Source organism: Phaethon aethereus, assembly GCF_964289735.1.
Source record: "Phaethon aethereus genome assembly, chromosome: 15".
NCBI classification, from domain to species: Eukaryota; Metazoa; Chordata; class Aves; order Phaethontiformes; family Phaethontidae; genus Phaethon; species Phaethon aethereus.
In genome coordinates, this window is record NC_138591.1 from 2,380,918 (window position 1) to 2,405,017 (window position 24,100).

Below are 24,100 nucleotides of genomic sequence, written 5' to 3' on the forward strand. Positions count from 1 at the left end.
TCCCCAAACAGAATGGCAAATAGAAGGAAGTCAAGGAACACATTCAGATTTTGCTGCTACAATGTCACAGGCTCCTGTATCTCTGGAAATGAGAGCAGGACGATGCTTGAATTCTTGCCCTGTAACATAAAACATCTAGAAAAACAGACAAGCGATTTTGGAATAACTTGGAAATGGGCAATGGAAAAATAGCCACCAAGTTATTTTTCAAGTTTTGTGGCTTTCTTTCACAGTCTTAAGTTCATGCTGAGTTAAGACCTCAGAGAATAGAGCTTTTCAGAAAACTGAAGCTGTTATCCTTCACCCACTTACATACCATCTGGAGTAGGATAGGAATGAATGGGACAGGACAAGATGCAGAGCTGCCCAAGCACGTGCAAAGCCTTAGAATTAAATTCACTGAGCTCATCTGTATGGAAGGTGCTCTGTCATGTGTTGCAGAGCCAGAACATCTCAATGACTCAACTGTACCATGTTCACAGCTTGGGCATCCCTTCACACCATGGCTTTTTACCTCCCCAAAGTTACCATATCACCTCTGCTATGGGCAGAGAGGTACCTGAAGGGGTCAGCTGTTGAAATGTGGTTTCCTAAGGGCCCATCCTCTTAACAAATATAACTGGTGCCTCAACAGCTGTGAGGACCACCTAAAGCCTTTCATTTTGTACCACAGTCTTCCCCTCCAGCAAGGTGACGTGCAGACACTATTTCTCCTTTACTTTTTTTCCCCCACTGGTTTTATGCACTTAGGATAAGTGCTCCAGCTCTCTTCTGGATAGAACTGAAAATTGAGGAACAACCTCAAAGGTAATTATTAGGGGAATTCCCTTGCAACAGCCACAAGGGAAAGTACTCCACAGCAGGGACAACATGTAGCATGGCACATTACGCAGTCAGTTTGCACCTCACAGAGGACAACAGAAATCAGAGCAGATATCCCAGACAGCAAGGGCATGCCCATAGCTCACTTCTGCCAAATGCTTTGCTTATCTCACATTCCTACATCGCTCTTTACCAGATTACCAGCCTCAAATGGTAATAGAAAGTCAACGTGTACAATGAACAGCAAGAGATTACAGCGAAAAACAAAGCAGAGAGATTGTTGACCTACCAGATCTGTCCAACATTGACCAACGAGAGGTAGAGAACCCACAGGGCAGCCATGAGGACCATGTTTGCACATCCAGTTACCAATACAAAGGCTGAAGTTGCCAGGCCAAACAGGGAGAGGTAGTCCAAGATGCTGTCCATGTCAGACCAGTCCAGAAACCAGATGATTGTTGGCGCATAGCTCAGAGCATCCAGGTTTATCTTCCCTTTGAAATACTTCTTGACATTCTGCAGGTACAGTTTACAAGGGAGCAGACCCTTCTCTCCTATTAGCTGCTTGTTTTGATGATACGCCACCAGGAAGGCCACAACTAGAGGAAAACAAGGAGGGGAAAAAAGCCACTATTAGAAATCATCCAGGCTGAAGTACATATTTTGAGTTACAGAAGTATATTCATTCCTCGGGAAGGCATTTATTCACATGTCCTCATCTCCATTAAAATACAACACAGTCATTTCTATTAACCACGATGCAGAAGGCAGAAGAATCCTATAAATACTGTCTCTGCCTTCACACCAAGAAATGGCACAGAGTCCGTTTTGAGATAATTTTCTCCTCAACAGCTGTAAGGGACATGCCACTTGCTTCAGGCAAACTCAACAATGCACTTCTGGGAAAAGCTCCCTGTAACTGAGCGACCTGACCCAGTGTAGAAACAGGAGGCTCAGTCCAGTTCTGTTAGACTCTGTGTGACCTTAGGTTAGTCACATACGCTATTCATCTCCTAATGCAGATGAGGAAAACAGTTTAATTGCACTGCAGAGTACGAGTGAAAGTAATGCATTAATCTCAAGGCTTTCAGACAGAATTTCCTTTCTACAAGAAGCATTTGGAAAGCAGACGCCAAGAAACCCTCAGTTCACACACAGATATTGGGGAGCACGGTTGAAGCAGCCAGAGGAGCACACACAACTCCCTTCAGCTTTGCAGCACCAAAGACACAGCTGTATTTTCTGACCCCTCCTATTTCAGTTGCACAAAACATTTTGCAGTGTAAATAGACAACAGCTCCCGCAGGGGTGGGCGTGTTGATGGTGATTCACAAGGTCTGCTGCTCCCAGTACAAACAGCCCCCAGCAGACTGATAGCAGACTGTGCCTGCAAGGTTCTGCTTTGACTTTAGAGGACAACGCATCTCCCTTTTTACGTAACACTACCTGTGCAACTATCAAGTATTGGATTTTTTTCCTTACCTTGTCAATGCTTAATATTAAAAAATACTGTTAATGAGACAGCTTAAAGTCATATACAATATTTAAGAGGCATCTAAAGGACACCTTAACTCTTCTGGCAGCGTAAGAAGTTATGGGTATCCATGGCAATTGCAAAAGACATTAGTTATGCTACGGGCGGACCTTCTGGATCCTCTCACATCCTGGTAGGTTGGAAATACAAACTCTTAATACTTTCCTGTCCTCCAAATTGCTACTTTTTACATGTCACTACAGCTCTCTTATTTGTAGTATCTATGCTCTTGCACTGGACAATCTTAGAACAGCCAGATGCTTTTTTTAACAGCACATAAGCAATTTAATTACAGATTATAGACCTAGAATTTGATGTTCTACAAAGAAAGCTGGTCGGCTTCTAGGGATTATCTCATATTTTAGGAATCTCCTCCAGTTACCAATTTGCAGTTCGTAACTGCAGTAATCTCCATTTCTCAGAAAAAAAATGAAGGCCAACATTTCCTGATTACGCGCCATACATTTTGCTCCCAGCAGCTAACTTACCCATCTTTCAAACATTATCCTGACACCAGCCACGTCACATGCAGCAATACCAGAGGTCTTGCAAAAGGCCAATCTGTCTCCCCCCAGTCTCCCTTAGTTAATGATCAAATCTGTTTCCTTATCTGACTGTCATTCTGAAAACAAGAATTCTGGTGTTCATCTGGTTGGTGTCTCTCACTGCTGGAAAGTCTGTGTGAAACTATACCCCGAGCTGAGGCCTGGATTCCCATTTCCTTGAAGTTCGACTGGCAACCCGAAGTCTGCAGCCCCAGGGAATAAAAACAAATGTCCCATTCCCCCCAAACACATGCAAACGTCTCCGGTGGGTTTCAGTTAATCCACTTCACGCTTCCTCCATGTCTTCGCACACGGCATGTATTTTGTTCTCATTTGAGAAACGGCGCACACTCACAGTCCAACACATATCCGAGGTCACTAGAAGGGTTCCCATTGATTTCAACAGATCCCGAATCACAGCGCTAACACAATAAAGTTAGGGGTTTAATTGGTTGCATCTCTTTCCATCCGTCTTTTATACACAGTGCAGGATTTTACAAACTAATAAAAGACATGCAGAATATTTTACTCAATTACGGACAGGGAGGGACAAGAGAAAAAAACTGATCGCAACACTAAAGAATCAGCTTTGGACAGCAAATTAAGTGTTTTACATTTTAGAGTATTTTTCTACCAACACTCTCTTCAGCACAACAGTGTAATCAGAAAGCCTGACACATGAAACAGGCAGAAATATAATGCTTCTGAGCCTCAGACAACTTAGTATCTTCATTTTTGGTTTAAAAAAAAATAAAGACTGACTCTGCCTTAAAACTCCATGGCTTGATTTCCCTTGATTAGCACTGCAATTTGCTGCACAGTTTTCCAAAAGTGCTAATCAAATTCACCTCTAAATGCTACAGAAATTGCTTCCCCAACCCATAACTGCTAAGCAGGGTTTTGGTTTTTTTTTTTCCTAAAAAAAAATCTAAATTAGACCCCTGGACAGTATGGAAGACAAACAAGGAAAGGGTAAATTAGGAAAAACGAACTATAGCAATTGCAGAAAAGTACACATTGTATATACAAAATACTGTACAGCCTTTTTAGGTCTGAAAGCAGAAAAGACTGCATTATAGGTTGGCATGAACTGCACATCTAAAGATTGCCCCAGCTTGGGCTCCAAAGTGGTTTTCTCCCACAAATCAATTTCTCACACGACGCTTCATCACTGATATTTCGCACGTTACCATTTCATAGCTAAATCTCATCAGCAACAGCCCCAATTTGATGAAGAACTCATCTAACCCAAACCAAATCCTGACCGTTCCACCTGCATGTCGATCCATCACCCTCCCGAGCCACCAGGGCCCACATCCGGCAAGCACCGTTCACTGCTCACACGCGTGCAGCATTTCCTAGACGTGCTGCTCCAGCCCGGATCCAGCTCCCTCTCCTGGACGCTCCCCAAGCTGAGCCGCTGTCTTGCACCGTGCTCCCTCTCCACTCATCTCCAGCATCTTTTGGAGCACCCTTTGAAAGGCGCATCCCTGAGGCAGCACCACTTCTCAAACCCCACCACCAAATCATCTAGACCTACTCTCCCAAGGCACCAGCTAAGCCTTTGAGAGGCTTCACCCTGTAGGCAGCAGTTCCCATGTTACCAGACACAGGCAATAGCTGAAACTAAAGACAGATTCTGTAAAGGATTTCAGCAACACAGGAGGTGCACAGATCTGGGGGGAAAAAAAGGGAAGTTATTTATCAGCTTGTCATTGCTTCCTCTCCCTGAACCCCTCTCGAGAAACTGTACCCTTAAATTGACTATAAGACAGACCTTGCTCCCTTCTCCAGGAACCTTCTCTTTGATCTTGGCTTAGTCAGGGGTGGGGGAGAAAAGTCCCTTTTGGTCTCAAAGCCTGTGCTTTTCTTCCTCTTCCTTAACCCCCATTCTGAAACCTCTCTCCCTTTGGCCTCGTATTTGGGGATTTTCCACTCTCCATCTTCCCACTCCCTCCAGGTAAACATGGTCAAACAAGTTTGCTTCCACCTTGGGCACTGGCTGGCATGCGTGCTGCCACGCTCACCACACTGCCGGGGCATGGGGCAAGGTTAATCGCTTCTCTTGTTTGTCCTGTAGCTTCTTCCTGGCAAGGGAGTGGCAGAGCAGCTCTGTTACATGAACAGAGTATTGAATTCATGAATCTGGTTCATGAAATACATGAACCAGAATTCACCGGCTAGTAAATCAGCCGATGCTGGAGGGATCCCGGATGGGAATGATGTGAGGCTGTGGCTGGGCTCCTAATTCAGGGACATCCCCTGCAGACTCCCAGCACAGCTCTGCACATCTCCAAGTCTCCCAACCCAGCATAAAACCCCATCACCTTGCCATTCACCCCTGCGGCTGCTCGCTGCCTGTCCTTTTTACCAATAGTTCCTGGATTTGGGTATCTTCAGCCCATGCCAGTCTCCCCTCTTTCCACCTGAAGCACTCTGCCATTCTTCAGACTATTCGCTCCTTTGTGGATTGAAAAAAAGCTCAGCCCCAGAGACTCCCATGCTCCCTCCCACTCAGGAGGCAGACAGAGCCTTTGACAGCTCACATGGGAGCACGCTCCTCTACCTGCTGCGAGCTGATCTTTACATAAGTAATACATGTAAATTGTCATCAACTGCTAATAGACCTTCACTACTTATTCTCACCTCAGAAGGTGCTTTACTGTACTTTTCCATTAAGTCCCCCCCTCCACCTTCTCCTTCCCCTCCCAGCCTCCTCTCTGCCCCCAAAACTGAACACGTTCCTTGTTCAAACCCACATGCTACCAATAAACACAACCCAAGCATGCAACACAAGAGTCACCCATCTGAAATTATTTGGTCTATCTGTATTGCCCTGTCACCTCAGTTCCTTTCCCCCAGTTCAGGCTCAGCCTGTCATGGTAGGAGAATGAGAGAATCCCATTCTTCATGCTCTGTAAAGATTTAAAGATGTGAAATCCAAAACTTTCCGGTCATATGGCTTTCTCTCTCTCTCCCCATTAAAAGAAGTCTTAACTTTTACTTGAAGCCCAAACCACAAGAAGAAATGAACCAAGAGCACAGAGCTTTGCATGAAAACCAAACTACATTTTGCACACGCACAAAAAAAATCTGCCTGGAGCCATATATCAAGTACACCTTTGACACAACAAGGCATTCAAAAAAGGCCCTATGCTGGATGCTGGCAAGCTGAGGTTGTACTACTGAAAAGGAGAAGGGGGCGAATATGCATGGTCTTTTCATTATTATCACAGAAATTAATCAAATACGTTTTCAATTGATAAATTCCCCTGCAAAGTTTTTGCAACACAGAAACACAAACACTGTAGTACTGAGCAAAGAGCCAGAGTGAAACCAAGCACTCTCTTTTCATCGTGCAATCCTGCAGCCACAAATAAACACACAACAAAGTAGTTTGTTCTTAACACTTTTTTGTTTATTGCCATTCACAGCAAAGCTAAAGACTTTGGGGTGGTTGCTTCAGAGGCTTTTTAAGCGCTTATCTCCCCATTGCCTCTTTGTTTGAAATAATATGAAAGCAAACAGAAAAGGCTGGGCTGTGGTACTGCTAAAAAGCTTCCCCATAGGACCCCACCAGCAACAGTCCAGCCTGCAGCTGGAGGATGCCCTGAGAAGATCCCTCTGCTCCAGACCAGCTCTCGGCAAACAGCAGTCTGGGAGACAGATTCTCTTCTCCTCAGTTCTTGTTATCATTTCCCTTAAATTACCACTGCTTGGTATGAATTTATCTTCCCACAGTGAAAGTGCTTTGTTCAGCACCAAACGCACTTCTGTCTCGCTCACGCAGCTCTTTCGTGCAGAGTTAAACAGGGAGCATGTAGCTCGCTGAGAGGACGGAGTGCTAACATACTGCCTTTGTTGTACAGACTTGCTAACAAGCACCGCGCTGAAATAAAACCTTTCAGGGGAGAAAAAGCATCCGAAGATGTACTATAATCCTGACTAGGCAAGCTGAAAGCTACTGGGAGCCTTTTAGTATAACTGAGGGAAGAGAAGGGGGAAAGCAGGGGAGATGGCAGAGAGAAAGAGGGAGGAGGAAGGACACCATGGAGAGCCAGCAACCTACAGGAAGCCAAACCCCCCTGAGAAGGCTTTAGATTTCAGAATTAGGAAGAAGTAGCATGAACCTCCCATAGCTCTAGCTCTGAGGAAAGAAAATACTACCATTAAGCAATACATAAGGAGAGGGAAGATAAACCGGATTTAAATAATAGCTTTTATTTCAAAGCACTCTACAGAGCCTGGCTGAAATTGGGAAGGGTGGTATCTAATTACTTAAACTTCTACATCTGGAATCTGATGATAGCAATCATCCAAAAAGGGCACTTAATGATTTAGAAGGTGGGTGGAGGGAGCAAATAATGCACATTTGTTGTCCAGTGCTTTGGGACCAGCTATTTACCTGTAACAGGACTTCCAAGAAGACCTCAAGAACTTTGTGTATTTACAAAATGTCAATTCCTGCCATAAAGAACAAACACACAGTGCAAGACCAAGGACAGAAAACCTTCAAATCTCAAAACGGCATTTCTCCAAGCCTCCCTGTCCCATGAATTACTGTATGAGAGACTGCAATTAGCCAGTGATGGACAGGTTGCAACAGTGGAAGTCTGTGGGACAAGTCTCTTCAATTGGCACACCAGTACAGTACATACCAGTGACAAAGATGCCTCCACAGAAAACAGAGAGAGGGGTCTGGGCAGCAGAGCACAGGGTAAGACCTACACAACTGCTCTCTTCCTCAGTGTTCAGGCTGCATTCCGTGTGACTTCATACTGTCCTCCTCCAAAACGGTTTTACAACTTGGTCTGCCCACACTTACTTGCTGAAGTGGAGAAAGAGGTCCCAGATCTGCAAATGTCTCTAAGGGCTGTCAGTTATACGACTTTAAGTATCATCTAATTTACAAGTGCGCAGTGCTAGCTACTATTAAAAACAGAATTGCACAGAGAGGCATTTCATTTACCTTAGTGCTCAGATGGGAGGACCCCACTGGCACAGCCCTGCTGCAAAGGGCAAAGCTCACTGCGCACCTTCAGCTTGGATCCGCTTTCCCCCTCCTTCCCACTCCTGCAAGGAGCAGGTGGTTTTGGTCGCTGGCCTCCACGAACCATCAGATCCTTTTCCACCTCTAACCTGCCTCTCAGACAACAGCTGCTTTGCCAGGGACTTCCCAGGCTCCGGCTGCTTCTGGAAACCCCCTTCAAAAAAAAAAAAAAAAAAAAAAAAAAAAGAGGAGGAGAGCTGTTATAACCAAAGCAGGTGGAGGAGAAGGGAGGGCACACAGAAGGACACTTCACACCTGCCTTGCTCTGCCTGTCCTCCTTCCACAGGAGGAGATCCAGAGGGAAAGCATCTCCCCAGCTCGCATCAGGCAATAAAACAGCCTCTCAGGAGCAGAGGGCAAGAAGGAGATGACAGGCCCCCAAATCACACTTGGCAATTCTGCCCCTCACCTCAGCGTCACTGTATGCCCCAAATCATATTCCTCTCCATCCCATCCACAGGATCCTTCACTCTCCCAGCCCTCCCTTTCCACCTAGAAGAGAGAACAAGCTTTCAGCTCACACAGCTGCACTAACAGGCAGGAGCTGCAATCATCAGGGGGTGACCACTTTCCTGATACTTTAGCACAAGGTGCCCCAAAGGGTTTGTTGCTTAACACAGCAAGAATGAAAGGGTTACGTTTAAAAGGGTGAAATGAAAGAAGGGGGAAAAACATCCCACGACTGAGGAATGTCAAACTGTCACAACGGCATCAACCGTTTCCTCAGCAAGTCTGAGACTTGGCATGTGCAGAATCGCCACGTCTGGGAAAAAAAATAATCTGTCAGAGTAAATGGTTCCATCTTCAGAAAAGAGCTTGGAAGAGGTGCTTGGCACAGAGGCCTTAAATTGTTTTCTGCTGTTTCTAAACCCAGGCTCTCAGAAGAGATCAAAAGGCAACCCACCTTCCCTCGAGAGAATCCCACCCCAACAGTCATGTCATGGTTTTGCAGCCTTTGACAGCGGAATCTGCCTCTTCACAATCTCCCCATCTCAGACACATCAATTAGTTTCCACTCCACAAGTGCTTTGGTTGTAGGCTGTGCAGCATCTCCCGCGCACTGGGATCAGAGATGGATCCCCAACATCACTGCCAGTGACAGCCAAAGTCAGAATTTGACCTGTCCAAATCTGACCCAGGTTTCTGGCTTTGGGTCCCTTGGCTGTTACTCAACCAAAACAAACAGCAGAGATCACTGTTACCTGATCGCAATCAAGCTGAAGTTGCATAACAAGATGGTAAACTCTTCTCTTCCTGCACCTTCTCTATTACAAAGGACAGAGCCACCTTCCTACCCTGTTCCTTCCAGCTCTGGTACCCAAACCCTTTCCCCTGAGGTTACCTCTCTCAAAAAGGTTTCTTCACTCTGGACTGTGGAAGCATTCTGGGGTCTCCTCCCTGCTTCTGCCACTTCCAGGCATTCCCACTCCCCTTTCCTCTTTTGAAAAGTGCCGAATCCAGTTCTCCTCCCTATTTTCTGTCATCCCACTTTCACTCACCAGCCTGTCATCTCAGCTTCATCCTCTGTTGTAGGAGTGCTCACTCGCCCTTTCCCCCTGCAGCCCGTAGGTTTCAGTCATCTCCATACTGTAACTCACCTGACCCTGAACTGGGTGCTTGCTCCTCACCTTACTGCTCTCGTCCCGAATCAGGTCTCCCACTCACCAGAAGGTCCCATACATTTGACTCGCTCTTCATGTTCCTCTGCCTCATCACCCCCTTACCAACTCCCACCCCTCCAGTCACCACCGCTCCCTCCCCACCAGCCCCTTCCCATCAAACATGCCGCCACACTACAGGACAGCATTTGGTCACAGATGTGGCATATTTATAACCCCAAATCCACGATCAGAAAGCAGTGGCCTCCACCGAATGCAGAGCGGAGAACGCTAATCAGTTTTTCATAAGGAAACTGCAAACTGAGCTACGGGAAACTCTGCAGTCTGGATTTACACACAGGGGAATATTGGAATCGCTTTCATTTTGACTGAAAGAGTCATAACCCTGCATTTCACTGAGAGCTGAAACCAAACTAGAAACAGAGCACGTGTCAAAGCCATACAAAACTACAACTTCTGCATGGTTTTGATGCAAAATAATCTAAGCAGGCTGGCAGTCTACAAATCCTAACGATTTTGTGGACAAATCTGGGGCAAGTTTAGAATTTGTAACATAGTGTGTTACATGTCAGTTTAGGTTTCACTGTGAATATTTTTTAAGTGGAGCACTAGTGGGCTCCAAGCACGGCTCTCAGCATTCCTTCCCAAAGTGAGAGCCAAACAAGTACAGCCGAGGTTGGAAACCAATTTCACCGTTAACCATTTTAAGGTCATGTCAATTCTAGGTCCTGACCAGCAGTGTTGGCGCCCAAGGATGTAGTTTCTCTGGTCCTCCGTAAGATGCTAAAGGCCTGCTTCTGTGCAAGACGAGAAGTTTCTCTCTTGCACAGTTAGCTCACAACATCTACCTTGAAGAAAAAGGACTACCAGCTCTGCTAACAGGTACCAGCCTCGTGGTGTGAGCAAAGTCTCCTTCCAGTTCCACCAACACAGGAGCCCCAACATCACCCACCACCATCCCAGCTGTAGGGTTCCCATCCCACCAGCTGGCAAATCATGAGTTGAAAACAAGAGGCTCTTCCCATTTCACATATCAGTCATCCTCTCAAGCTTTGCTTACACAAACTCATACTTCCAACACCCAAAATTAAGCAGCACTTTGGTGAAAGGCAGGGAAGGCTCCTCAGTGCACTAGCCACATCCCTGCCAGGTCAGGACAGAGGCCAGACCCAGGAGCCGGGGCGAAGCACCCTGCAGCCCCTGTCCCACAAACAGAAATCCACCACCGAGTACGTAAGACGGTCACGGGCCTCCTCTCCCACCATAGCAGGGGCTCCCACTGCAGCACCAGCACAGACCCCACGGGAGGACAGGCACCCCGTGGGCTCACCCCTTCCCCGTGGCAGGGGTCCCGCCTGCCACACCTGAGGCTTCGCAGCAGGGAAGGCCCTGAGGGACGGGGCAACCCCAAGACTTCACGGAGGTTCTGCAGGGCGACGAGCCCGGCCGCCCCCACAGCAGCCCGGCGACTCCGCCGGGCCGGGCCGGGCCGGGCCCCCACCCGCTCCCCGGGCAGCGGAGAGAGAAAGAGGCGCGGGGCAGCGCCCGGAGACTCACAGTAAAGCAGTGCTATGGATCGCAGCAGCACGATGCGGGTCAGCCAGAAGGTGCCCCGAGGCGGCAGCGGCCCGGCCCCGCTGCCCGCCGGTCCCGCCACAACGCGCTCCGGGGCCTCGGGGCGGCCGCTGCCCGCCGCCGCCCGCCTCTGCCTCAGCGCCGCGCTGGGCGCCGCCATGTCGGAGCCCGCAGCGAGCATGCGTGCGGCCGGCCCGGCCCGCCCCCCGCCGCGGGCTGCCGCCGCCGCCGGGCAGGGCCGGGCGGGCGGCAGCGGCTGAGGCGGCGGTCCTGGCGCTGGCTGCCGGGAAGCTGCCCCGGGTCGGCCTTTGTCACTACAGCGGAGCCTGAGCGGGGGTTTCTGTGGAAAAATGGCGTTTGTACGCCCTGGCCCCAGGGAGCGACCTCTGAAAAAACGGCGAGAAAGTGCAAAGCGGGGCGGGGGGGGAAACACCACAACAAGACGGAAAGAAACGGAAGGCGTTGGCTCCAAAACCCTCCGTCCACCTCCCGCCCAAGGCCCTCTGCGGCGCCGCAGCCCCCTCAGCTCACCCCGCTGTGCCGGGGCTCCGTCCCTGAGGAAAAACGTTCAGTTAAATTCCTCAGCTTTCGACATTCTGGTGCTGCCGTGATTTCTACTTCATGTAGTCTGTAGCCGTCGAGCACTTGAGTTCATAAATACTGGTTTTTAGCAAAACCACTTCAATAAAGCGGCCTCGGGAGTCATCGGTGAGTTCAGGTGCGCGTCACGTATCCCGCTCAGGTAAACGCCGCCGCGCTAAACCGTTCGATGGTCTCTGAGAAAGTATCCGTTATCAGGTGTAACATTAGTCAATGCTTTTCAGACTGTAAACGGGTCCCTTCTAAATGCCTCTTTTGTTTTCCCAGTTTCCCATCACTGCTGCTTGCATTGTTCTCCTTAGAAAAAACCTACATAATGGTGCATTGTATAGGGAAAGAAAAATAAGCTATTTGTTAAAGGCCTCTGGTATACTGCAGTTTTGCTCTCCCTCTGGATTAGCCACGAGGTTTGGATAGATAAGTTTAAGTAGATGTAAGCTAATGGTTTTCCTTTGTGGAGTCTTTATGAAACTTTTACAGCAAATTCCACATTAAATGGAAATGTCTGTAAAACAAACTGGATAATTGAGGAAATTACTGAGGAGAAGCGGATGGTTTAGGCTAAAGTTTAAGAAAAAAAAGGGAGTAATTGGAGCTGGGAAGGGAACGCCAAACTGGGTTGGTTTTCATTACCGAAGGTCGCCCTGAGATCTGCCGGACGCGCAGGTTGGGATGGGAGCGGGAACGAACACCGAGCTCAGCCGACCCAAGCTCGGGGGACACCGTGTGTCAACAGTGCCTTGCAACAACACGAGCTGCGACGTTGTAAGTCTGTTAAGTGGCATAAAAACGTCGTTACTCTAAAGGACGGCTCCAACCCTCATAAAAGGCAATGGAAGCCTTTCCTTTAGCTTTACTGGGAGATGGATCAAGCTCATAAAGGAAAACATGCGATAAAATGGTAGATCAGAACATCAAACCACCTCCTCTCTCTTCTGAGTTCCTGCTGGTACACGGCTTTCTGCGGACTGTCATCTGTGTTGGGTTTTTCTCCTCACTTACCTATTTACTGTCAGCTTTTATTTGCACGTCCCGATTTTTCCCTCGCGTTCCCTCTTTTCAAAGTAAGGTATCAGAAAAGCAAACAATGTAAAAACCAAGTGAGTAACGCAAACAAGATATTTAAAAGCGAGGCTCTGAGCCTTAAAGTCTCAAAAGGAAAGCGATTCATAAATGTCAGGCCGGCAGGCAGGCGCTGAGGCATCATTGATGCTGATCTTCATTCAACAAAATGCGCGCCGCCACGTCCCCCCGCCCAACCCTATTTTGCTGTGTTCCAAACAGCTGCAAAAGTGACAGAGAAACAAGCATTTACTGTCACAGCACCCAGCAGCTGTCCCCACCAGCACCTCAACCCTGCTGTCCCTGGCACCCTAAATTACTCTGTGTTCATTCAGGTCTAGTCTTTCGCCCCTCTGGCTGCCAGGAATTGGGTTTAAATAAAACAGAGAAAGTGAATGTGCGCAGAAATAACGATTTTGTAAAGCAGCCTTAACATTTGGGGACTCCTCTAAAGAAAAAATACATTCAATTATGTATAATGCAGTTATACACAATCCCGCTGAACATTCAGCTGCGTTCGCTAAATGGGAGGTGGGGATCTCGCAAAGAATTTGGGAGCTCCCTTCTACTAGTTAACATTTTTCCAGCAGTAATATTTTTTCCATTAAAATCCCTGATCCTTCCCTGTGGAAATCTGATCTTTAACTCCAGGATTAAGGCTGAAAAGGATTTTCAGAGGAAGAATTACCTTTTTTCTCCTGTATTTGTACAGCATCTATAATGAGGGGGTGCTGATTCAGAAGAGGGATTCCTAAGCAGTACCATAGGACTAACAATTAATAATCGCAGTAATCATAATTAACAGAATTGTGGTTGTCCATCATTCTGAAAAGATGCCGTCCAGCCTGTGTTGGGCAGGAGGAAAGAGGAGATCTTTTGCCAGTGTTTCACCTGGCCTTCAACATGTAATGCATACATGTGCGTTGTCGATCCTGCAAAAGCAAGTTTTGTTTTGTTGCTGGTATCCTAGAGTGTTTGAACAGAAGTAACACATTGACATACCTTTTCTTTTCCATTGGTTTTGGTCCTTACGCATACATGTTTTCCGAGACCAAGAGAAGGCCACCCCTTTTGGGTTTGTAATTGCTTTCCCCTCTGGGTCCTTGACTGCCAGCACCACGGTGTGCAGCTTCAGGCTGGGAAAGCTGCAAGATAAAAATGCAGAACAAGCCACTAGCTAACTTTTTTCCACTGGGATATTAAAAAAAAAAAAAAATCAATAAACAAAAAATTATGTTTATTTGTTAGTAAGGGCTACTTTTATTTTGCTTCAGCAGAAATTCCACACCAGGCCAGATGTAAAGGTTTTCATGAAGCCCTCACTACCTTTGACTCACACTGAAGTCAAAGCTTTCTAAAAATAAACATCCTTTTGCTCTGATATCTGCTGCCTTGATGAAACCTAGAAAAGACCTTAGGAATCCTATGTACTCCTCCCCACTTGGATCTGAAGCAGGAGAGAGGTCAGTGGAGTCCTGCCCAGTGCAGGTGTGCAGTTTCTTGTATCAACGCCAGGTAAATGTGCATGGCTTGGAAAAAGAGCTGCTGCGGGACATGTTCCTCCATTGTTCACCCTGCAGCTGCCAAACTATTCCGGTCCAGAAAAAGGAGGGATGCCGGAGCTAAGCACCCCATTAACACAGTAAAAACTAATATTAAACTAATATTTAAGACTCTCTCTTTTCCCCCTGTTCTCAGCAGACTGCAGCAGCTGTGCAAGGGGTGCAGTTTTGCATCCAGTCACAGTGGTGGGAGCCTCGAGTCCCCAGCTTTTCACAATCCACAGAAACACCTCTAATGACAGGCTTTGGATGAGGCCATGCGATGAAAACTTGTTCTTGCTGTGGTGGGAGCACACAGTGACTTTCATGACAGCACACAGTAATTTTTCACTCCTGCTGTGCAGGTAAAAACAAGGATTTTGAGAGTACAGATAAGCACAGTGGTAAGAGCTGTGGAAATGCCGAGGACTAAATATCCCAAGTGTTAACGTTTGCAGAAAAGTTCTGTCCCTTTTACTCCCGAATTGTTCAGAGCAGCAAGGCTCGTTTCATGTGAACAGAAGACAAATTTTGCACCTAAACTGATCTGCAAGCAGCTGAGCAATACAAATTTAGTCTTAAAATCGTGTGAGCAGGCACCGGCTGTGTGCTGGAGCCTTCACAAGCACACAGTGTAGGATTGGACCCATCACTAACTACAGTTCATCTTGAGGGCAAAGCTTTTCAGCTCTTCTGCTGCTCGACTAATTGAAATTAGTTGAAAGTTACCACAGGCCTTTTTTTTTTTTTTTTTCCCCCAGCTATCAGGAGCTTTCCTGAAAAGGATTGAACATTGTTTCACAGCAATCTCTGAGCTGCCACTGAGCTGCTGTATCCTCTGGGCAGAGCATTAATCCTGCAGATGTCAGAGGCTTATTTTAACACCACGCATAGGTTACTCTTATCTGATCGGGGGTTGTTTTTTCTTCCCCCGTAAGGCTCTTTCTATTTGCTCTTTGAAATTCCCATGTAAACTCTGCTCGCAGTTCAAAGGTAGCCAGTTTTTGAAAAATGATAACTTTACCACTTGATCAGATTAAGCGATAGAGCCCACCTTTGGGGTGGGCCTCCACCCAGCCAGGGAAGGAGTGCAGTATGTGTATGCGTCGCAGGGCACATCCCATCATGTGCAGTGGTTCCCACGTGCTCTCATGCTCTGAAAATGCCTTCCCTGTCTTCTACTGAAGACGAAATTTCTCCTCCCGGACGTTAGTGGGCTCCGACTGCTCTGAAGCTAACGCACACACACTTATTCCTGCATAAGGAATAGGTATGGCAGAGAGGAACTGGGACGGGAGATCAAGCCACCTCCATCCCACGAGGATTCTTAGGGTTCACAGGTGCCAAGTGACAACATGATGGAGCCAAGCATGCAGACCTTGTGTTCAGTGCCTGATCTTCAGAAACGCCAGCGTGAGCTGGCCAGGAACTTTGTTGGAGATAGTGTCAGACTTTAAAGAAAATGAAGCAATATTACCAATGTTGACAGGCAGCTGGTGGACCTCTGCTGCACCCGCTCTCTGTCAGGAACAACCAATTCTCTCTAAATGTACCCTGCTTGGGTACACTTTTTAAGGCTCCATGGGGCAACGGGAATCTCGGTTCTTCCCTCCCAGATCTGCACCCTTTCCCTGGAAATCCCAATGTCAGGGCCCACCCTGCAGCAGGCTGGGTCAAGACAGAGAAGCATTAGGCCAGGTCTAGATGACACATCCTGTGAGATCACTGCAAGACCTGCCCTGCAGCTTCATCATTTGCCCATCCCTGTGCAAACATCGCCGGTATACTTTGTCGTACCAAATTTGAACATGAGACCCCGTAAGACAAATGATGCCACTTGAACACACTCACTGTCCCAGGCATAATCTCACTCCATTTCACGGATGAGTGAACTTCTCAGGAAACCAGAGCTACTGAAGTTTCCCAGGTGCTCCAGCTCCCTCCTCTCCCTGTGTCACCTCAGCTTCTCCCACCTTGCCCAGCGTGGATCGGTCTGCGAGGCAGGACAACGCTGCTCCCTCCACCAGCTCAGCTGAGAACGGACACTCGGAGACATGAAATGGTTTGTGCAAGATCACAAAACCAGATGTGAAGCAGGACACGTAGGCTGCTCTGGGTTCCAGGCACTGCCTCTTCCCCCATGCCTGTCTCTGGAGGAAGAGGGAGCAACTACCAAAAGTTGTCCTCCTCCTGCTACCTGCATCGGACAAAGAGTAATTCAAGTGTGTGGTCTGGGAAATGCAATTCCCTGGCTCGGCAGAGCTGGGGAGCCCTGAAAGACAGCAGCATGCAAGGGGGAAGAAAACCAGTGTCTCCAATTCGTGCTGTCCTGGGGGGCTTCTTCTGCAGGAATTTGACTTGTAGTTGAAGGCAAGGCTCAGAAAATAGGGGCTCCTGTTTTCATTCCTACCTCTGTGGCCTTGCCCCAAAGCACCGGGTGTTCCCCAAACCCCTTCCCAGCCTCAGCCATGCCACGAGGTTCGAATCTTCTGAGGAAGGTACTCCGCAGGAGCAGCTGTCTGAAAAGATGGACTGAAAATAGTGATTATTGCTTTGACTCAGCCACCTCTAAAACAGATGAAATACAATTTACCCAACTCACAGAATTTCAGAAAGGTAAACTTACTAAAAAGAGCTCTGAGAACCCAAAGAGACAGGCACTACAGATGTATGTTAATTATATGTCACATGAAGGAAAAAAAAAATTTTGCCAAGTGTCCAACAGCACTACAAAGCCCCAGGAAACAGAAACTCTTCCACAGTCTCATTAAGCTTTGAATTGAGTCCTGGAAGAAAAGTTCAATTATTCCTCGCTTGCAAGTTTAACACACAGAGTATGCCTTGAGCCTTAAAAACAGTATTTTTTAAAAAGACACTTTGTAAAATTATATTTTAAAAAAACCTTTGTCCGATGGTAACTCACTTTGTGACTCTGCAAACTGAAAGCTGCAATCTTGAGAAATTACTAATAGGGAAATGAGAGAATTTTTAAATAAAATAAAAATCCTGCTTTGCACTTCAACAGACTATATTCCTTTTCACACAGAAGGCATATGGACGTTCAGGCACATTTAAACAGCGTTACATTTAAATTCAAAGTGTGCGCTGTATTTCAAGGTGATTATACATGGCAGTAATTAAACAAAATGCACTCAAACCCACCACGTTCCTGTTACTTTTTAAATGCTCGAATGCTTGAAGCACTCGCACAATTCCTAATTTTGTTCCTATAAATCTCCTACTTGTCCCTCTTTTTCCACGGGGTAGTGGGGCTGGGGTGAAGCAGCGGATAAAGCTGGAATTTGGGGGTTGGGGGGTTTTTTTCCCCTCTTTTTTTTTCCTCCAGTCGCAATTAGAAGGCTGGATTCCGCGGATAATTAGAATCAAATGCTCCAAATAAACGCTGCAAAACCCGGGCTCGCTTCGAGAGGGGCAGCCCTCCGGATCGAACAGGGAGACCTTTTTAAAAAAAAAAAAAGTTAAAAAAAATTTTAAAAGTGGGATTTTGCTGAGCGGCACGAGGCGCGCAGCCCCGCACAGGGGTCTCCGGCACCCGGAACTGACGGGGACAGATTTTGCGGGCAACAACCGCCCGTCCAGCCCCCGGAGCTCACCCCGAGGTGCCGCGTCCGAAGCCGCCGGCGTCGGACGGGACGCGGCCCGGGCAGCCCCGGCTCTGCCGGCCCGGGGAGCGTCCCCGGAGCCCGGTACCCCCAGCCCGGGGAGAGGGGCTCGTTTCGGTGTTTACCAGCAATTCGCAGCTTTCCTCCGTTATTTGCCCCTTGGAGAGAGCGGGGAGAAACGACACCGCTCGGGGGTGCGGGGAGCGCACGGCAGCTCCGGCCCCACTTGCAGCCGGGACGCACTGGTGGTTCTGCCAACGTACCGACAACCCCCCCCCCTCCCGAAACCCCCTCGGAATTTCTTAACCAGAAAGTAACCGCAGAGGCACGAACCGCCCGGTGCGCGGTCGCCCACCTCGGCGGCAGCTTCGTCCCGCGGGGCTTGGGAACGGGCTCAAGCGCCCACCGCTCAGCCCCGTTCCCGCTCACCGTTAACCACCCCCCTCAAAGGGGGGGGGGGGGCTTAGCGCACGCCGGGGGCACAAAGCACAGCCCCGACGTCGGAGGCCCCCGCCGGTACCGCGGGGGAGCCCCGCGCACCCCGACAGCGGGTCCCCGCCGCGGGAGGCTCGCGTCCGGCCGCCCCGCGGGCAGCGGCGAGGCCGCTCCGCGCCCCGCCCCATATGTAAATGACCGCCCCCGAGTCCGCCAATGGGGCGCGGCGCCGGAGGCGGGGCCGCTTGCCCTCGCCTTAAAGTCACTTGTTGCCGGGGGCCGCGCTTGGCACTGGAGCTGGAGCGCGCGCGGCGGCGGGCCGGGCGCGGGGCGCGGGGCGCGGGGCGGCGCGCGGGAGCCGGCAGCAGGACTGGTTGGGGTTGTTTCTTTTTTTTTTACATTTTTTCGGCTGATTTTTCATTTTGCCCGTTTGTCTCTTTTATTTTTAATTTTTTTTTCCTCCTCCTCTTTTTCTCGCTCTTTCGGGCGCCCGCCGCTCCGCCCGGGAACATCCTTCCCCCTCGGGGCGGCTCAGCCCCGCGCCCCCTTTCCCCCCCCTCCCCTCCCCTGCCGTCGCCACCGATGCTCAACATGACCGAGGAGCACGACAAAGCGCTGGAGGCTCCGTGCAGCCCGGCGGGCACCGCCAGCTCCATGTCCCACGTGGACTCGGACTCGGACTCGCCGCTGTCCCCCGCCGGCTCCGAGGGCCTGGGCTGCGCCCCCGCGCCCGCCCCGCGCCCGCCCGGTGCCGCTGCGCTGGGCGGCAAGGTGGACGCGGCCGAGGTGGACGAGCGCTTCCCCGCCTGCATCCGCGACGCCGTCTCGCAGGTGCTGAAGGGTTACGACTGGAGCCTGGTGCCCATGCCCGTCCGCGGCAACGGATCGCTCAAGGCCAAGCCGCACGTCAAGCGGCCCATGAACGCCTTCATGGTGTGGGCGCAGGCCGCCCGCAGGAAGCTGGCCGACCAGTACCCGCATCTGCACAACGCCGAGCTCAGCAAGACCCTGGGCAAGCTCTGGCGGTGAGTCCCGCGCCGCGCAGCCCCCCCCCGCCCCGCGCCGCGGGGCTGGACCGGCGGGACCCCCGCGGGCTGCCCGGGAGGGCGACGGGGCTTCGCCTGGGGCGCACGGCTGGATTTCCCCTCCCACCGCTTCTTAAAGTCGTCTTTTCCTTCATCTGTATTGCTGCTGTTATTATTATTAATTATTATTGCAGCTATTATTATGACTATTTTTATTATTTTGGCCTTCTGTGCTCCGGGGGATTCTCGAAGCGTTTCCCACTGGCGCGCAAAGATCCCCCGGTGCGTGTCGGCACGCTGCAAAGGACGTGCCGGTCCCCGCTCCAAAAAAACGGCCCCGACGGCCGCAGCGATGGGTCCTGCCCCAGCGCTGTGTCACGCGTGGATTTTCCCCGCTCCATCAGCGAGATGTGCAGCTCTGGCCCTTTCCTCTCCCGGCCAGGGTTTCCCATGTCCTGGTCCCCAGGAGACGGAGACTTTTAAAAAATTGCTTCTTTTGCTGCTTTTTCTAAAAGTTTTTTCGCCCTGGCTGGCTTGCTGCTTAACAAGCTGTAGAACGAACAAGCTCATTTTTAGCAATTATCTTAATCTTCTTTCTAATTTCCCTTCTTATCTGTGTGCTTGCATGCTCAGCGCTGCCCACCGATGCAAACTTTTTCTGCTGGGCGGCATCTGAGCGCGCTCTGCTTTCCAAGGCTCCGCGACGAGCCGCGCTCTACCGCATGGGATATTCGGTCGTGTCTGGCTGTGCCAAACTTGCATCTTTCCTGCCTGCTTGGGCCAGCGATGCTCCCGTGCGGTTTGAGACTCGCCAAGAGTTTGCAAAGAGAGGTCCGGGCAGGGGAGAGTTTTGAAAGAAATAATCCCATCACTGTTGCCTTCGTGGTTTCTTTGTAAGCACCAAACAAAGCTGGAAATGGGCAGCATTGTGTATCGCGGTGAGGGGGTGGCATTTGTAGGACAAACATAAGAATAATATTTGGCAAAGGCATTTAAAGTGGGGCAGGGGTATTTCGTTTTGCCCAGTTATCGATATCCGTAGTAGTTTTTTTCACACCGCTATAGTTGGTATTTTAGTATGTTTTTGCAACAAAGTTTAGCTCTTTTTTTTTTTGCCACGGCAAATTTGTTTTGTAATTAACTTTCTGGCTGCTCAAATCAGTGTATGGGAAGTGGGGATGTGAGTCTGACAATGGGCTGAAAACTTCTAGGGAAAAGACATTAATTTGGGATTTATTTTTTTTTTTCCCTTCCTCCTTATTAAAAAAAAAAAAAAAAATATCCATTCCAAACAAGTTTGTTGAGTGAAAATGAGAAACGTCCCTTTGTGGAAGAAGCTGAGCGGCTCAGGGTCCAGCACAAAAAGGATCACCCGGATTATAAATACCAACCACGGAGGAGGAAAAGCGTAAAAGCCGGGCAGAGCGACTCCGACTCGGGAGCCGAGCTCAGCCACCACGCGGGCACGCAGATCTACAAAGCGGACAGCGGGCTGGCAGGCATGGCCGATTCCCACCATCACGGCGATCACACAGGTAAAGGGCTCCTGCAGGTCCGGGGCGCGTTGTTTTGGGACAGGAACTCGCAGTGGGCATGGGCTCATCTGCCCCCCCTCACCCGCCTGGAGGAATATCGGTGGGACTGGGACCATCCCCAAAAGGAGCTGCTGCCCCGAGAGCTGTGGTTTTGCACCGGGCTGTGAAAACACAGCCACGGTTTTCTGTAGTAAATGCTTATAGAGCCGACTGTGCGATAGGAAGCCCCCAAAGTGCAGGGACCCCGGTTTCCTAGCTGGCTCCAGCGTAGGGAGAATTAATTGCCAGCTCATAAGGGTTAATAATCCGTTGACCGTGCGAAGGGTGCCTGGGGGAACGCGTCCTGGAGACGCGGCTTCCCCCCGAAGCTCCCCGCTCCTCGTCGGCGCTGTGAATTGGCACAGGGCGCGTGTTGACAGATTCCAGGAGGATTGCGAACGTCCTGCAGCTTCAGACGCGTCTGCGCTCTCGCCCAGCCTGGCTGGGGATCCCGGCCCGCTCTGCCGGCACGGCTTCTCTGCCTCCGGGAGAGCCGGGCTGGCCTCAGGCTGCCCGCGGAGAGCGGCCGAGCCGGTCCCTCCAAATGCACCCACTTCCCAGGCGCGTCCCAGCGCGGCCCTGACGGGCACAGCACGCTCCCCAGCTTCTCCTCCCCACTGCGAACCGTCGCCCAGGCCCGTGGCTTACCCCGGCCGAGGACATGGTCCCCAGCACGGGCACGGGGGGACATCAGCTACCTCCAACGCAGGGATGGCGATTTAAATCCCCCTTCCCCTCTTGCAACAAGAAGGGGGAGAAATGTGTGCTTGCGTATCCCCCTTGAGTCGGTTGTTTTGCGGGTGCTGCTCTTAAAAGCCTTGCTGTCCCTTTGTCCCCAGGCCAGACCCACGGGCCACCCACCCCACCCACCACCCCCAAAACCGACCTCCACCACGGCAGCAAGCAGGAGCTGAAGCACGAGGGCCGCCGCCTCGTGGAGAGCGGCCGCCAGAACATCGACTTCAGCAACGTGGACATCTCCGAGCTGAGCAGCGAAGTCATCAACAACATGGAGACCTTCGACGTGCACGAGTTTGACCAGTACCTGCCGCTCAACGGCCACGCCGCCATGCCGGCCGACCACGGCCCCAATGCCGCCGGCGGCTCCTACGGCACGTCCTACTCCCACGCGGCCACGGGCACCGGTGGGACCAACCAGGTCTGGACTCACAAAAGCCCGGCCTCGGCGTCACCGTCGTCTGCCGACTCGGGCCAGCAAAGGCCGCACATCAAAACGGAGCAGCTGAGCCCCAGCCACTACAGCGACCAGTCCCACGGCTCCCCGGCCCACTCCGACTACGGCTCCTACAGCGCCCAGGCGTGTGCCACCACCGCCTCCACCGCCACGGCCGCCGCCTCCTTCTCCAGCTCCCAGTGCGACTACACGGACCTCCAGAGCTCCAACTACTACAACCCCTACCCCGGCTACCCCTCCAGCATCTACCAGTACCCCTATTTCCACTCCTCCCGCCGTCCCTACGCGACGCCCATCCTCAATGGCTTGTCCATCCCGCCGGCCCACAGCCCCACCGCTAACTGGGACCAGCCGGTCTATACGACCCTGACGAGGCCGTAAAGGATGCGCGGAGCCCCCGAGGGCTTCCCCGACGAATGCACTAATGAAGGAATGAAGACGAAGAGCGTGGAGTGCCGCGATAGTTTCCGAAGTGCCTCCTGAGCCACTGGGAACTCTGCTCGTTGCGACTGGATGTCCCCTTGCTTCAAAACTCTCCAAAAGGACAGAGCTCTATTTTTCTTTAATTAATACAATTTAAAAAAAAATTAATAAAAAAAAGAAAGGAAAAAAAAAAGGACCGGCGATTCCTTTTGAATAAATGAAGGACAAAACCATTTGACTCCTCTGTGAGGACTGAACTGAGCTTACTCCTCGTGGAAGCTGACAAGTGCAAAAGTGGAGCAGGGGGGTGGGAAGGGAGGGGAAGAAAAAACAAAAAAGACAAAAAAACAATAAAAAGCTGTTCGAGACTTTAAGGGTCTATTGCAATGTGAGGAACGGACCAACCTTGAGGGCAAGAACTCACTCGGACCAACGCGGATGAAACCCGAAAACCCGGCTATTCCGTGGAACAATCTCGTGGGAACAAATGAGTCTGGTGGGACCAACCAATTAAATGTCTGAAGTGTTTGTTTTTTTTAGTCAGGAGTTCTTCTAAGCAAGGTTTGGCTGTAATTAACATTTTGTTTTGTTTTTTGGAAGCTTAAAGTGTTTTGTTTTTTTTTTTAAATCTGTTAAATATGTATTTATGTTGTGTATTATTTTGTCTTTTAATTAATGAAGTAATTTTGTGCAAAAAGTAGATTTTTAAAAGATTTTAAAGATGGGGTGGGGAGGGAGCATAAAAATAGTGGAGATGATACAATAAAACGGTGTTGTGAGTCTATAGATTTTTGTTGGTTTTTGGGGTTTTTTTCGTTTTGAACCGCTGCAGGAGTCGTGTTTGAGAGAGGGACTGAACGAATCTGCCCATCGCAGACCTGGTCACCAGCAGGAAACTCAAACAGGAATGTAAAATAACGAGGGGGGGAAAGTTACTAATTAAATTGGGAGGCTAAAGCGATTGCAAAAAGGAGCAGGCGGTTTTTCTGGCTACCTGCTTTCAGGTGTTAAAATTGGATTTTTAAGGCATTGCGGGGTCTTTGTACACTTTCAGAACCAGGACTACTCTATAGGAAGATGTAATTTAATGAGAAATTATCAACTTCTGATTTAATTTTGGCTTCTAGGGACCAGATATCATCCACCAAGCTGTGAAACTAAAATCTTCTCCACTAAAAAAAATTTTTAGGTACTTAGGTTTAGACTAATATTTCATTGATATATTTCTACTTCTTCCATTGTATGCTGAGCATATAATAACCATCTATTTTATGGTAACTTGTGCCTTTAAAAACTTTGTAAATCTAAAAACACATTTCAGAGGTTATCATCTTTTTACCTTTTCTACGTTTCCTACTTTTTTCTAAAAATATTTTTTGCATATTTCCTTTTGGGGACGTGGGGGTGGGACAAAATACAGAAAACTCATTTTTATGCAATCTATTTTTCTGTATAAAGTTTGAAAGACTTTGGCTGT

The 24,100-nt window shown here is 49.6% G+C and overlaps 2 protein-coding genes across 2 annotated transcripts in view; one reads left to right on the top strand and one right to left on the bottom strand.

The window, feature by feature from the left end:
- LMF1 (lipase maturation factor 1) overlaps positions 1-11,326 on the bottom strand; it is a gene marked incomplete at both ends in the record, with an annotated part of 205,120 nt that extends 193,794 nt beyond the window's left edge. The window contains 2 exons of the mRNA XM_082006549.1: positions 1,112-1,421; positions 11,128-11,326. Of these exons, the coding sequence (XP_081862675.1) occupies positions 1,112-1,421; positions 11,128-11,326 (509 nt within the window). The remainder of the gene's footprint in view (positions 1-1,111; positions 1,422-11,127) is intronic.
- A 6,272-nt stretch (positions 11,327-17,598) lies between these two features.
- SOX8 (SRY-box transcription factor 8) lies at positions 17,599-23,844 on the top strand. Its single transcript, XM_082006676.1, has 3 exons — positions 17,599-19,431; positions 20,728-20,966; positions 21,845-23,844. The coding sequence occupies exons 1-3, from the start codon at positions 18,623-18,625 to the stop codon at positions 22,579-22,581; spliced, it is 1,785 nt and encodes a 594-aa protein (XP_081862802.1). The 5' UTR covers positions 17,599-18,622; the 3' UTR covers positions 22,582-23,844.
- Positions 23,845-24,100: the final 256 nt, after the last annotated feature.

Excerpts from the sequence above, each read along its gene's own strand:
- SOX8 (XM_082006676.1), top strand. The coding sequence starts at position 18,623 with ATGGGGCGCGGCGCCGGAGGCGGGGCCGCTTGCCCTCGCCTTAAAGTC. Across the intron at positions 19,432-20,727 it reads ACCCTGGGCAAGCTCTGGCG|TTTGTTGAGTGAAAATGAGA; the intron begins GTGAGTCCCGCG and ends ATTCCAAACAAG. Across the intron at positions 20,967-21,844 it reads CCATCACGGCGATCACACAG|GCCAGACCCACGGGCCACCC; the intron begins GTAAAGGGCTCC and ends CTTTGTCCCCAG.